Below are 16,323 nucleotides of genomic sequence, written 5' to 3'. Positions count from 1 at the left end.
AACAAGGAAGAGAAGTGAAACAGTTTGCATCAGGCACTGAAAATAACTGGAAGAAGGTATAAGAGAGCTGGAGGGGAGAAACCTATTGTTGGATCCCTGGTCTGTGCTTGTCCATGGCATGGGCCCATACAAAGTGGGACAACGATATAGGGGGCGAGGGTAGGGGGCTTCATTTGCTTAGCAAAGGCAGAGCTTCAGTAAGGGGTTAGTAAGGGAGGGTCATTCACGGATGGCCAAGGCTTTTAAATGGTTGTTACCTGGAGCTGTTAAAAAACGACAACAAAGAAAACAAAAATCAAACAGAACATTAGAAAAGAACGAAAAAGTACAGCAGCGCAGTGATATTCAACCATTTCTGTTTCAATGACATTCATCCACATCACAAACAATGTTTTTGACTGTACTTATTCCCACATTGCCACATATTTCACTTGTTGTACAAAATGTAAATTAACTAAAGCAACAGAAAAACACAACGCGTACTAGCTGTTAAGGAACTCAAAATGGCAAAAGGAAAAAAAGCCGATATGAACAAGTGAGACACAATATGTGGAAATAAGAGGCGCAGCCGCGGCTGCCCGGATTCTTACAGTTGAGATCCATGTACCAGGCGTCGTCGCCGTACTGGTACTTCCAGATGGTTTGGCCGATGGAGCAGATGAGGGAGATGGCCAGGAGGCAGCCGAAAAGCACGAGGATCTGAAAGTTGGTTATCCGCTCCACATTGGACAGCTTCAGAGGAGGCCGGGTGGAATTCTGACCAACATTTGAGCAGATGGGAAACAAACAAACAAAAAAAATTAATAAAATAATAATAATAATAAAACTGCGGTGTCCCTTCACTACCAAGTGGGAGTAAGAACATTTGGTATATGGGTGTCTTTGTTGCAAAATATCTTCAGAAAATCAAATGCATTGAAGCTAAAACAGTAGTGGCTACTTCAATCCTTTTAACCCTTAAACAGCTACCATATCTTCTACAAATGCATCAATGCACAAGAATATTTCTCTACGGAACAAATGTTGGTCCAAACGAGAAATTCCAAAAAACGATTTTACCTGCATGAGTTTGGTGTCGTGTCCCGTATAGACAACCACTCCATGGATCCACTGTGTGTTCCTCAGCTGGGCTCCTCTCAGTAAGATCTGGTCTGGACCCAGAGGAACGGTGCTGAAGTACAAAGCACCACAACTGTTAGGGTTTTCAAACTTCACCTCCGTTTCCCTCAGAAATCATTCCCCAAACTGATAAAAAAAAAAAGAAATTAGGGCTGAAACAAATAATCGCAAATATTTGTGTCTGCAGGGACCAGTTGCTAATTCTCCCCTCACTTTAAACTTCACATAAACTTAATTTAAATGAATGTGTAATTCATTTAAATTTATGCAGATTTTTTCTCTCCACTTTGATTTTGTCATTGTGTGAGAGCCTGCAGTTAGTTAGAAAGTCAGAATCGGTCGATTCTAACTTTCCTCTCTGATCATGGCAGAGGTGGCTACAGCTGAAAAATCACCAATGTCTTTAAATTATACAAGTGACACCTTTGACAGATGTAGCAGTTTATTAAAGAGAAACACCAGTTTCGAGGGTGGCCACTATTAAAAACTTAATACCTACAGAGAAGCGTTTTATAAAAGTGCAGATTCATTATGTGTTTGACAAACAAAAGCATTGAAGTCTGTGAATTTAACAAAGTTTATTGAGAACTTCCCCTTATTAAAATACAATTTATATGATCAAAGAGAGCAGGAGAAAATTAATCAGACATAAATAAGCTGGCAAAGGCCCTACGATAATAAAGTTATATTTTGGGCAAAAGTGATTTCCTCTCCGCCCCCCTCCTCAAAATCACCTTTACCAAAAATGAACAGCGTGAATGCTGTTAAGAACATAATTTTATTTTGAAAGCAATACTAAAAAGGGTTAGCAATGTTTACTAATACGCGTTTTTACTGCAGACATTTGAAATAATTCCATCACGTCCTAAAAAGACTAAAGAGCTTCAATTTAAAAACATCCAAAAGAAAGTAATATGACTGCAGCTGGAAATTTGTATTTATTCCCCCACACCATAAAAGGCAAGACTTTCTGACAAATGAGCTCCTGAGATGGAAAGTGAGGCAGATAATCTGATATGCAGGGCTGAAACTGAGCTCACCTGTGTCCAACCAGGCGGATGTTTCCAACAAACTCATACAGGTGCCGGTTTGGGCTTTCACATTCCATCCGCCCCGACAGCCGCATCAGGTTGTCAATGTCCTTTATGTCTGCAGTCACTTGGAGACCCTGTAGTTGTGACCAAAACACAACTTTACTTCCTTCTATGCTGTAAACCTATGTGCTGCAACTAAAAACAAATAAAAAAATAGAGACTATACACCAACCTGTCTGATTTTAAGGTTTGTTTCTCCATCCAGATTAGATGTTTCAATGTAGCACATACCCTGTGGTTCACTGTTATGGAAGAAGAGGATACAGAATCTTGGAGCAGAAAAGTAACAGCAATTTGTATTCAGTGAGGTTCTGTATCAGTGTGACTTAAACGTTGATTTGCTTAGAATGTTTCCATATCAAACCGTTAACAGGAAATCAATGAGTAAAAAGCTACAGTAACAGATTAAGAGGCTACAGCAGAGAAACAGCAAGACTAAAGCGCAACAAACAAAGATGTTGAAGCCAGCAAAAACCGCCACCAATGTTTGACTGATGCTGTCTATTTAATATACAGCAAACATCTAGAGGCCAGACAACATTTTTGTTTGGGGCTGCTGTTTCCCCATGAGTTAAACTGTCTTTCCAGAGCAGCAAGAATAAAGTCCAAAAGGAACACAGAGAGGAAACATCAGAGCAGGGTGACAGGAGCAAGCAGGCATACAAAGCACAACAAACAATGCAGACAAATGGGTCTCAGACAGACTCTTGGCAAAGCGACAGCGGGTTAGCGCACGCCTGAGGTTAAATGTCGAGTTGGGTCGCTGGTTAGCAGCCCTGCTAACAGATTAACCTTCTCACACAAAAGACTTGATTTGATAAAAATGAGCAGGAGGATGTTCCAGCGATGACAAAGTGAATTAAAACTGAAGTGAAAAAGCACGAATGCGTTGCAGTAAATTAGCACAACAGAAATCCAAGATGGCTTCCAGATTTCATCTTGAAATGTGACTGCATGCAAGCTGTTCAAATAAAGCTGATACATTCAGGCTGCAATGCAATGCAAGCCATGCAAGGACATGAATACGAAAAATACATATTCACACCCAAAAGAGAGCATGATATAGAGGGAGTCTCTTTTTGAGCACTTGGTAGTGTTAGGTTTAAAGGACATTTCAATATCATAGTAAAAGAGTAAACAGTTAGTGATTTTTTTAAGTAAAATCACAATTTGAAAGTTTTTGAAAGATTTTTTTTGTACAGTGCCTTTTAAAAGTATTCAAACCACATTTTATCAAGTTACAACCACAAAACAAACACAAAGTAGAGCATTATTGTACACCATTTAACAAATAAAGTGTGGAGTGAACTTGCATTTGCCCTCGATGAAGGCAGCTAAAGTTACAAATGTTGGGTTGTTTCACATTATTTTTCCATGAAAAATAGCCGGAGCTCAGTCAAATTGGATGGAGAGCTTCTCTAAAACGCTTTTCACACACTTTCAAAAATGTTCAGTTGCCTTTAGGTCTGGCTGTATCTGCTTTCTCCTAACTAAAGAACATGCTTTGATGCAAACTATTCCACTGTAGCTCTGGCTGAATATCTGCCCTCCAGGATCGTGACCCTCTGCCAATTTCAATTCACCAGCAGACTCTGATAAGTTTTCTTCCAGACATCAACAGAACTTGATTTTTTTTTTTTTTTTTTTTTTTAGCTGCAGATGCATTTTTTGCTACAAGGAATTAAATGTACACTACAGGTATGCTTCTATTGCGTTTTAGGCAATACAATATTTTTTTTTATTTAAAAAAGGAATTTAATTATGTTTATTCACAATTTTTTGTATTTTGAATATTGCATAAAAGTTCAAGTGATCAAATTAAAAACCTGCAGAATGTGTTAAATTATTGGAGTTATACTGAGATTAAATTACACACAGGTGGAAAACTGTATTTATTAGATGACTCCAGAAGGTTCTTCAATTTTGCACTAGATTATAATTGGGAGTATTGGCACTAAACACAAATGCACACCACATATTTCAGATTTTTATTTCCTTCCACAGTTTTGCACTTCTTTGCGTTTGTTTGTGATATAAAATCTCAAATTATATTCGAGGTTTATGGTTGTGATGTAGCAAAATGTGGTATGGAAGACTTTACAAAGGCAGTGCAATCAACTTAACTAACAAGTTTTCGGTGACGGGGAAAAAAAAAAGTCACAGGCCCCTTCCTTCCTGCAGAGTGGAAATAAAGTCTGATCCCAGTTGTAACAAAGCCCCACCCCCATCTCTCCCACCGCTGTTTGAGTTGGTTATATGTTGCTGGTTTGCTGACCTGGACGACAGAATGACGAGGTCAGCCGGGAGATGATCTCCATTTGCAGCTCTGACTACTTCCCCAACAGCCACCTGATATTACCAACCACACACCAGCAGGGGGCGAGACGGAGGCAGTGTGGCAGTAATTTGCACAGGAGGCCAGAAAGGATGAAGGAGAGGATAAAAAAAAAAGAGGAAGGATGGGAGAAGAAAAGAAAACATTGAAGGGGAGAGAGACAACTGGTTCAGTTTTATGGAAGAGCACGATGATCAGTCCTGTGTGATCACAGGTATGCTTCTCCATGTGTTCTCCTTTTCACAAAACCATCTAGAAAAAAAAAATGCTGAACAGTGAAACTGCTTCACCAGAGCAGGATTTTAGCTTTATATATTACAGAGGAGTCAAATTATGCTTTTAAAAGTCAAATCTAGATCAAATCCAAACAGTTTCCGAAGAGGAGAAGGAGATCAATAGGCTTATGAAGACATGATTGCTCAAATCTAGTTCAAAAATCACATTACTTACAACCCACCAAAGAAAATGATGGTCATTATCTCACACAAAAGTTTATGTATTTCTAATTGTGCATCAGATTAATCGTTGAAAATCTTGACTCAAAGGGTTAATAAACCATCACTTCTTTAACGTGAGCTGAGAGTGTCAGGAGAAAAAGGGCAACGGGAAAAGAGATTCCTAAAAAAAAAAAAAAAAAATTCTTGCATCGGGGCTGATTCCTATACCTGGATGATAAAATGACAGCATCCGCAGGAACGAAATCACTGCCATTTACTTTAATAATATCACCCACTTCAACCTGTGAAAAATAAACTGGTTACTGCTGCGTGCTGCCTATAAAACAGCACAGAAAACGTAAAATCAGCAATGGGAATAAAAATTCACAGCTGGGATGATAAAAAAAAAACAGGGAGAACATTAAACCACAGAAACATGTAATAGTAATGAGAAGACACTGATGGAGCAGCTGAAGTCGTTTTCCATTACCACTGAACCCTGCACACAGTTCATCAGGCAGTAACTAAAACAGAAACATTTATATAGTTTCTAATTAGCATTTTTACTGTAAGAAATCAGGATATGACAAGTATCTGCATGGGAACATGAGCTGAAGTAGGCAGCATTCATACAATTCTGTTCTTTCCTGATGAAAAAAAAAAACAAGGAATTATACAAATGCATTACATACAATTCTCTCCTGCACATAAAAATGACAAGAAGTGACAGGAACTTAAAATTAAAAAAAAAAATACAAGTTTGCCACTTTGGCTTCATTCAAGATGCTCTAAAGAAGAACAAACACCACAGGACAAAAATTTGGAACAGAGCATGCTTTTGTAAAATGCATGCTGAAGAGGAAAAACTCATCAATTATTTAAACTTTGGCTTTTTAGAGAATCCCAAGTCTATAACGGGATGAGACATTAGCATGGAACCAAAGGAAAGGGGCACAGATTTCCATCCAACAGGAACTAAATTTACAGCACACATGATCAACTCTACTTCCTGTAAACTTTGCACCAACTCCTACTTTGGGAAGGTTTATTTGCAATAATTTCAGCCTAATCTCAAATTGCATCGGTAGAGCTGAAGGAGGAAAAAAACAAGCCATGAACTGCTTACCATGGTTTCAAAATTAGTTCAAATGTGCTTTTAGACTATTCTTTTGTGGCATAGAGCTTAGATTGTGTTGATCCTCCCCCCTCTCTCAGTTGTTGCTGCACAGACTTTTTCAGACTGCATTTGAACCCTGAGACAACCTGGGAGCCCTCAATACAAGATGGCAGTCTCTTTACAGGTGTTATGCACATCTTTCTGCCCTTCACACAAATCTGCATACACGAGTTTCACTGCAGAGTAACAATGAGAAAGACTGCAGCATGATTACATTGAGTCTGCTGATGCTTCAGAAGAAATCCACAAATACATCATGAAATAAATCACAGCGGTATTGTCTGAAAAATGTTCAAAAACATGAGCCAAAACGTTCTTACTAAAAGCTGAGCAAAGTCGCCAAGCGGTTCTGTTTTACCTAAAGACACTCTGCCTACAGCTGGCCTGATTTTGCAACAGAAATTAAAGAACTGGATCATAAGGGGAAACCTCCACTTTGTCCTCTGGTCTCACTTTCCAAAGGCCACCCCCATATGGGCATGCTGTATAATTATTTTAGAAGGCATACTAAAGGGAATCGGAGTATAAAGGTGTCTCAACTCCTATTAGTGAAATGAGAAACGGTGACAAACTGTGGGCACATACCTTCTCCCAGTGCACAATCTCCCAGGCCCCGTTCCTTAAGACTGCGGTGATTCATGAGTTACGGTGAGGAAGTTGGAGCCAAAGACAAAAGTGGAAGTCAGAACAGGAATAAAATAGAGAAAAAGAGAATTGTTTGTAGAAAACAATACTGACACGGATGTTCTGCATACATGTAGCAAAAACAAATTCTATGGTTTTCAACAAAGCAGGAGAGTGTTTTCAGTACCTTGACATTCCTTTTTGTTGACAACATTGTCAGCTTTGTGGCGTTTCTGTAAAGAACAAACATTTACCTTGAGCACGCTTCATGTTGAGACAAAAAAATAAATGCGATTACAAAAACTGCATTCCAAATATGTTATTTTATTAAATAAATAACACATCTTCCAGTGTAAGAAGTTACTTTTTACACTGAGAGACAGAGCTGCAGATACATAAATTAGCATCATAGAGCTGAAGTGAGATTTAGACCACCACCGACAATCCAGAGTGATTTTCCCACCGAGCCTGTGTAACCTTTTCAACAGCCACATCATTCAGCATTTTATCCACCAGCATAGTGGTGGATAAAACCACTGCAGCGTTTTTCTCCTTTGTGGTCCCAATAGGGGTTCTAAATCTACAGCTTAACTTTCCTCAGTTATCCCTGCAGGGTCACCTGACAGATGGAGAAAAGTCAGGAGGGATTAAAGAGTTGATCTAAAAACTGTAGCATAATGGGTTTAACAGAAGCATTTGCATCTCAGTCGTGTTACGCTTTATGTAAAAAGAATGGATTGATTTTTCAATTTATTAAGGAGAATTTAAACATTTGCTCATTACCATGTGATTTGCTTTCTACTATGTGGTGTATTTCAGTTGTCCTGCCAACAAATTCTCCCCACCTGAGCAATATGAATCTCTGCAGCTCCTTCAGAGGCTGATTTACGTTTTTATCTCCGTCACTGTCAAGTCGAGGTGGACAGTTATGTTTTGGTAGGTAGTGAAGGTGAAGTTTATGGCAGTTGCATAAAATGTGAAAAAGTTGAAGGGGTTTGAACAGATCTGCGTGACCAGGACAAAGAGCAACACTTCTTCCCCTTGTGCCCCGCTTGTTTGCTCAACAATCACACAATCAGCTGTGATTTCTGCAGCTGATTCCAAGGGACAGCTTGTCAACCAGCATCACGCTGAGTAATAACGAGTTGCTGCACCCATCTCATTAAAATGATTACTGTGCATTAAAACTGAGCTCCTGAGAGCAACGTGTGCTCTAGTTGATTAACAAGGAGAGGACACATCCACCTACATCTCCGCTAACTACCTGTTTACAAGAAAAGAGACCTGCACCAAGGTAATCCAATTTAATCTGCAACAAATTCAGCCCCTCAAGACTGTCACTCAAAACATTTTATTAAACAGCCGCCATGAGAGCAGCGTGCGCCAATACGGGCTGTTTACCTTTTAGATGACGGGCATAATTTATCAAATCAGCAAGAAACACTTAGGAAGAAAGGACCGACTCTCTAGAGGTTTCACCAACTCAAATTTAAGGTTTTTAAAAGACCTTTTTAAGATCATTATGAATTAAATTAAGGTTTATATTATGACAGAACTGTACAAAAGAAAATTACACATTTCATAGAGCAGCAGTGCCAAGATTTTTTGCACAAATGCCCTTAACGCCATATGGGTTGGAAACTTAAGTGAGCCAGTGGCTACGGTGGCGTCCAGCCACTAATGATAGATTTACACTTTCCCATCATAGACAAAAAAAGTTAGCTAGCTAGCAAAGGTAAATTTGCAGCTAGTTAGCGGTAGCCTCAATTGCCTCAAGTCACAGACTTGAGGCAATTCAAATGTTTGTTGGCAGAAAAATCAAGCAATAGAATATGAAAGAAATAAAATTTAAGACCTGTGATTAACTTCTTTAAGGCCGACTAACATTTTAAATAAATTTAGGAAATTCTGAGGTTTTAATTTTAGAATTTAAGACTTAAGGATGCACAGAAACCTACCAGGAAGATATACGGAGAGAAGGAAGAATGAAGACACAAGGCAGGACAAAAAGAGGGAAAATGGGATACAAGGCTAGAAAAAGAAAGGATGGAAGGAAAAAAAGGGAACGATGGAACACCACAAAAAAGTAAAAATGAATGACACAAGGGAGAAAAACCAGGGACACAAGGAAGGACCGAAAGAAGGAATGGATGCATGACAAAGTATGAGCGAGGAAGACGAGGAGGACACAAACAAGGAAGGAAATAAGGACACAGAATTTAGATGATGGTACAGGGAAAAAAGTCTGAGGATGCAAATATTTTCCCATACTCCTCTTTTCTGTGCTGATAATAGCATATTAAAATCAACTTCCAGACAGCATAGGAATCCTGAACTATAGCAGGTGAATGACAGTGACATCTCCAGGTACTAAACTCTTCTTCTCTGTGACAACCTGTCTTACCTTCCACACTCAGCTGGCTAAATGAAATTATATTTAATATCCCTGCATCATGCTGTACTTTTTAATGAATGGACCTGTCTGCGGTGCATGACTTCAGTCTTTTTCTGGCTACACTGTTCCCAGAAAAAGTTTGCTTCTCCGAAGCCCATTCATCATGCCCTGTACTCGAGCTGTCAGCCCGTTTTCATTCATCCACACTATTAGGTGTGGCGCCACAGATGGACTTGCGCCTATTTTGAGGCAAGACGTGGTAGGAGAGCAGAAATACGTTTAAAGGAGCACCTACATAGGTTTGGCTGCTTTTCACTTGTCCTCATATTCACTGCTTTGGTCTCTAGGCACAGAGAAAATGAGACACACTGTATTTAAATAATGTGTGTAAGCTCACAGTGCAGCAAAAGGTGAGCCAAGTGTGGAGGTTATGCACAAGTCCTCCATCATCAGGCCTCTACAGACTTCCAACAGTCAAAAAATACGCAAAGATGAAAGCAGCATTTGCCGTGTGTTTGTTTTAGTCTTCATTTCCAGGTCACGCATGGCAATAAAATGCAACCGATGCTGTTAAAATGAAGCTACTACAAAGTCACATTATTATGTTCCCATTTGGAGACATTTAAATCTGAATGATGGCAGAACTGCTCTGAACAAACAGCCTGAGGCTGTTGCAGAAGAGTCAGCCAGCAACAAAGTAAGGCGTGTGCTGTACAGTGTGTGCATGATTCATGAAGTTAGGGGTCGATGCTGGCCTGTCAGGTCAACTCGTGAGGGACAGCGCTGTACAGAGAACAGACGTGTGTGCAGGTGACCTTCAGCGATAAAGATGGAGTCATCATCCACTCTGTTCCCATGTTTTCCACAACAGGCCAGGAGACAAAAACTGCTGCGCTGGTCCCTTCAGCACGCGATAGACGCTACAGTGTAGTATAGAGTAACTGCCCACCGGGACCTGCGCGAGGGATCGCATTGCAGTGTCACTGCAATACAGTGGAATGCAACATTCTCTCACTTTCGCCAAGATGGGCTTGAGTGGATTACACACCAACTGCAGAATGTTTGACTCTATTTTTAGTTTGACTTTAACATTATTAACCCACCCAAAGTACAAAATGACTAACACCACACCCAACAATTATCTGCTGCTCACCCGGGATTGGGTCAGGGGGCTTGAAGTCCAATAACCTTCTTTGTTCCCAGCTGGGTTTAGTTTAGTTTTATTCAAAAGATTAACAATCAAACAAACAACCAAACTCACATCAATCTAAAGCATCGTCAAGCATCTGTTCAACAGCTCAGGGCAGTCTCTTTGTTTTATTTTGTACAAACTGTCTTTGTGTGTGAGCACTGAGTATCTAGGTTAATTGAATAAATGTGTTTTTGGGTCCAGTTGGCACAGCTGGGGCCCCAGAAATGAGTGTGCATGTTTTGTGTGTGTGTGTGTTTGATGGCGCGGCTGTGTGTGTGGTGTGGTCATATCCACTATAACCTGCTTTCTGCCAACAGGCCACAGTTCACTGCTCATGATACACAGAGCTGTGGAAAAGTATTTTCCCTCCTTGCAGACTTCTTCTGCTTTTGCTTTTTTTTTAATCAAACATATTTGTTTCATATCAACTAATTTTAATAAAGTAGAAGACTGGAACACACCTACCGAATTGTGTTTATGAAAAGGGACACATGGCCTAAGATTAAACTGTAAAAAAGACTGAAGAAGCTAAAGCCCCATTCTGACTGATGTATGTCTTACCAGATCTTCAATTATTTCCTTGACCGCAGCGACCACCAGAATAAAGATCAGCGGCACCAGGGTGGTCCAGCGACCAGTGGGGGACACATCTGGGATTTGCTAAATAAAACACAATGTCACAATATTAGGTTGGATTTTAGTGATTGTCTTTTCTGAAGCTTTTAGCCTTCAAAAAACAGAATTGTATTTTGATGTGGGATCATAAATTCCCACCAGTAAAGTTGCTGTATTTTACAACTGACGCAACAGAGAATGTTTTAATGCTTCCTTTCTCGTCCCAACAGCTTCTCTTGGTTAAACTAAAAACTTACATCGCTAAACGCCATCCTTCATCTGATAAACAGTATGCACAAGAAAGAAACATTTAAAAGGACATTTTCATCAGGTCTTATAAATGTTGTGTCCATCGATTAGAAAAACAGATTTCCAAGTTTCTTAGAGGTCTGACAAGTGATTGCTTTTCTTCAGAAGGATTACCACGCAATACAAAAAGTGATACAGGTCCTTTGATAGATGAAGTAGTTTAATCCAGTACATGAAGGAATTAAAGACAAACCTGGACCAAAACACATCGACATTCAGTATGTTAGATTTAAAAAAAAAGAAACACTGTCTGTTTTACCTTCACATGGTGTAAATTTTGTAATTCTGTAAAAACATTTCATGTTAAGCACCTTTTGTTATCCAGTTACTACTTAGTCAAAAAGTACTCAGCAAGTAGTCCTACACTGCACTGATATAGCAAATTGATTAGAAAAGTATTTTTTTAGCTACAGATGCATCTTTTGTTAAAATGGTCAAGCGTACACTGAAGGAATCCTATGTTATTCCATTATAGGCAAAAATGTGTTTTTCCATTTCATTTGTAATTAATGTATTAANCCTGTTAATGTATTTCTAATATTGTGTAAAATAGTCTTAAATTAAATAAAAGTGGTAGAAAGTGTTTTTTTTTTTTATCTGATTAATCATTAGAATAATCACTTGATTAATCCATTATTAAAATAATTGTTAGTTGCAGCCCCGATGCTGGGCCTTAACATGTAAACAACAGCAAACCCACAGTGATAAATCAGTATTATACCGCTGGAAAGAAACTTGGAAATTGATTTCACGTTTCGTTCATCTGCATGGCTGTTTTATTCAAGGTCGAAGTATCGACACGGCGGGAAACGAGGATTCACACTGGCTGCGTTTCAAAAGGACACTGGATGGAGTTGTTTCCTAACCGCACAGCTTTCTCTAAGTGGGACAGTCTGTCAGCTCAAATATAAAGACAGAAACTCAAGTTTGTGTGCCGTTCCCTTCTCCGTTTTCTGCCGTTTGCTGGTAAGCTCCAAACACCTGAAATTCAAATTGCAGCAGTCTCTGCACTGCAGTGTAGTACCTTAAAGCAGCTACCTGTACATATTTCATGTCATTTGATGCATGTTGAGTTAGTAGGTGTAGAATTGTGTGTGTTTTTTATCAAGTTATATAAAATACTGTGAGTACGTGTGTGGTTGTGTGTAGATATGAAATTACAGACATGACCTTCCAGGAAGTGGTGTCTAGGTCAACGGATTGAGATGTTGGGGGGGAAAAAAAGTAATTAACCAAATAGCTAAAATGTTATCTCAGTACTGACAAATGTAGCCGTTTTATTTATATTTTTGCATCACAGAAATACAAAACTACAAAATCTTACCTGCAGGAGTGCAATGAAGAGAAAGAAGGCGTTGGCTGCCCTCCTGAACTGCGAGTAGAGGAACCGAGGGAGAAAGGTGAGAACATTATATTTGGCCGTGCTGAAGAGCCGAGTCAGGCAGGACGCAACGAGGTGATGGTGGGGCACAAGATGAGACAAGAAAGGGAGAAAACAAAATAGGTTAGCTTGCAAAGTGTAATCTAAAGTGGCAACACTGCTGAAACAAGAGTCATTCAGACGAGTCTTTAATTTTAGCATTCTGTACAACTAACTCTCCAGAGTTAGTTTTACAGAAACATATATACTTGTGTCATACAATGACAAACTGCAAACACTGGTGCACTAATAATAAAGAATAATGAGAGGCTAGGAGGTGGCAGAGAGGACATAAAGGCATCCTGGCAGAGATGAGCGATGTTGCATGTGCTGCTGTGGGGTTGGTCATCATGGTGGAATATTGAAACTAGAGGAGCTTTCAGCACTCCCACAGCCGAGCCTCCAGCAGGCTGATTTACGGCCGAGTTAAAGGGGGCAGTCAGAGGAGCCACTTTAGGAGAAGATGTATATACTGCTGCAAGCCAAGCCAGTAGCAATGCTTTGCATACCCCTGCAGACAAACAAATACAAACCAAGTGTAGTGCCTCTAACTCGCAAAGGTGACCAAAAGAATGCAGTTCAACAACAATGATATAGCCATTTTAAACCTACCAGAAATACAATATATATATATTTTTACAAATAAAAATATGGAATCTGTGGCACATATTTGTGTTCCTTTGAGTCAATACTTGACAGAAACAACTTTCACTGCAACTGTAACTTTTTGGAGTATGTGTGTTAACTTAGCACACCGGAGGCTGCAAAGTTTGCCTTATCACAGGTTCTCATTTGAATTTAGGACTGGATTTGACTAGATGGTTCAAACACATGAATATTCTTTGATTAATATAATTATGTTGTAACTCTGGTTCTTTAACACATGTATTCTTTACTTTAAACTTAATGATGCACAACTATTTGTGCAACTCTAGCACCTGAAGTCCTAATAAAATATACTGATGTTTGTGGTTGTTTTAATAAAGCAAAAAAAATAAAAAATAAAAAATAAATAAATAAAAAAACAATCACATGACATACAAATATCTATGTAGTTTCTTTTTGTAAATCTGACAAGTTTTACTGAACAAAATTGAGAACGTATATGCAAATGACCCCTGATCTAAAACCTTACATGTTCTTAGACAGATATAACTGTTGCTTTGTAGCAGTCACATGAGTCATGATCATAAGAGGAAGCTCAGCATTATCAAAGTGATCAGAGTGATCAAGCAAACCAACAGGCGAAGTGAGACATGCAAATAAGTGGAAGTTTCTTTGTGAGAGTAACTTTTACACACAAGTACGGTAGTTGATGCTATGATCAGATCAGAGTTTTATTCGATCTTTAGCCTAAACCCACATGAGATCCCAGTGGGAACTAAAAGCACACAACAGTGGCTAGAAAGTTTTGATGCCAAAAAAACAAGTGGACCCATTGTTTTCATTCACTATAATTGTTGTGCTTAAAAAAGCATCTATGACTGCCTTCTTACACATTGACCTCTATATTAGAGTAATAAACTGAAGAGGGTAGTTTCAATAGCCTACTAGTTGAAATAAAAGTATAGCCGCAGTGACAAATAAAATACACATATATATTTTCCAGAACATAACAACTAGCACACACATTGCTTAGCTAGCACTGTTCTGCTAACAAAACAAAAAACTGAAGAGTCATAATTGTTATGATTAGCAGTGACAGCACACTATGCTGTTTACAGCAATGTTAAGCTGTTGGCGGTGACAAAGGTTAAATAACCTTTGCCGTTAAATAGATTAAAAAGCAAAACTCAAGACATATACTTGTGTACTTCCTTTAAAAGGCATTACTCACCTGCTTCCATAATCATCTATTATTTGAGAGTCTTCATTTTGCAACACAGTGTTGGAATTATACCAGTATTGGGAGTGAACGTTCAAGCCTGACCTAAGCAGGTCATGTACCTGGGAGGCTTACGTGCAAGAATGTTATTGGAAAGCTTCCCACAGGTCAGGGAAGCTTTCCAATAAATTCTTTGAAACAAATTAGAGTTTAATGATGCTATTTACCAAACGGCCATTTTCAGGCCGTTTGGTAAATAGCAACCTGTCCTTCAGTAAGTGTCTCTTTAGTAACAAAAAATTTGCATTTCAATGTTGGAAACATGTGGCAAGTTAGTATGAATTGCAAACTGCTACAGCAAAAGCCAAAATTAGTCATGTAGACATGATGTAGAGTAGCATAAAAATGCTGATTAATAGATTTTCAATCAATACAATGCTATTTTTGTAATTAATGAATTCCTAAAAATTGTGCAGGCCCAGTTAAAGGCATACATTTTAGCACATATGTGACCACAAAGCAACATTTCATTTAATTTCATTGCCTTCCACCTGACAGGTTATTCAATCACTGCACATTTATATAACTTATGTGATAAAAAACAAACATGTGTCACACTATTATTTACAATGGTATTCATGAGTGAAATGCATTATAGGACATACGATGTGTACAGTCGCAAAATTACCAAGACTGGTGATACCATACCTACATAAGCATAATTTATCCTTACACGGTACAGCCCCATCGCATATACAACATTCAACATTAAGCTTTGTTTGTCATTAACCTGACAGTAATGTCTTTGATATGGTGACATGGAGCTTAGCTTTATACAAAGCTCACATGAATGCTTATAAAATCAGTGAAATGCATTGCTGATTTGCTTTGGAAAGTCATGAGGATTAAAAAAAAAAAAAAAATTCCACTTTGGCTGGCTATTTAGTGCTTTGTGTGTTCAGATCAACTGTACCATGCGATTCACACAATAGATGGTTTAAAAAGGCCCCCCCATCTTTTCACAAGACAAACTGTCAACATCAGAGATTAATTGCCTTTTACATTAGTCTGTCAGCAGCAAGTGCAGGTGTGTAAACAATCCACAATAACATGAGCTACAGCTGCTTCACTTTGGATTTAGTCCAGGTGGAGACTGAGACCAAGATGGATTTACGTTAGTAAAATTAGTTTCACTATACTACACTGATTTGGGAACCTAAACTGTTGAAGAAATGTTAGTAAAAGTCTGACTATATAGAACATTTTTATAGCATCTGAAGGTAACGTAGTTACTTGACTGTGCTATAAAATGGCACTATGTACCTGGAGTATACGTAATACTGGCCCCCTTTAAAGCTTACAGAGAGTTCCTAATTTGAGTCTCCTTTAGTTCTTGTTTGCTTTGTTAATATGTAAATTTCTTAACCCAGCACAGTAAATAACCTAAATGACCCTCAGCATACAGACTACAAGGATTCTGATGACTAAGCTAATATAAAACAATGTAATGTAGAAATATTAAAGCACAGAATAACTGATTACAGTATCTCACCATGCCATCCTAATTAGTGCTTTCTAATCCTGATCCCTGAGGCACGCTGGCACCGGACTCCTGGAGGCTTATCTGGGCTGGAGTAAAACAGAACCTACAGCAGATGCCAGCAAGTCTCTGCAGGTAATGTTTTATACATCCAGATCCACTAAAAACACATTATCACTTCTTTAGAGTTGCCAATTAAAACAATGAAATCGGTGAGAATCTGCATAACTTGTACTGGAGA

General features: G+C 38.8%; 1 protein-coding gene across 1 annotated transcript in view; it reads right to left on the bottom strand.

The window, feature by feature from the left end:
- LOC106956407 (phospholipid-transporting ATPase IA) overlaps positions 1-4,561 on the bottom strand; it is a 69,074-nt gene extending 64,513 nt beyond the window's left edge. The window contains exons 1-6 of the mRNA XM_015047226.1: positions 4,489-4,561; positions 2,386-2,455; positions 2,160-2,287; positions 1,060-1,171; positions 591-756; positions 258-263 (exon numbers count right to left, since the gene is read on the bottom strand). Coding sequence (XP_014902712.1) covers positions 258-263; positions 591-756; positions 1,060-1,171; positions 2,160-2,287; positions 2,386-2,442 — 469 coding nt within the window. The 5' untranslated portion in view covers positions 2,443-2,455; positions 4,489-4,561. The remainder of the gene's footprint in view (positions 1-257; positions 264-590; positions 757-1,059; positions 1,172-2,159; positions 2,288-2,385; positions 2,456-4,488) is intronic.
- Between the last annotated feature and the right edge of the window lie 11,762 nt (positions 4,562-16,323).

Source organism: Poecilia latipinna, unplaced genomic scaffold (assembly GCF_001443285.1).
Source record: "Poecilia latipinna isolate Pla-1442-1.1 unplaced genomic scaffold, P_latipinna-1.0 Scaffold815, whole genome shotgun sequence".
Taxonomy (NCBI): domain Eukaryota; kingdom Metazoa; phylum Chordata; class Actinopteri; order Cyprinodontiformes; family Poeciliidae; genus Poecilia; species Poecilia latipinna.
Note: the sequence above shows the minus strand (reverse complement) of the source record. Positions and strands in the feature narration are given on the sequence as shown.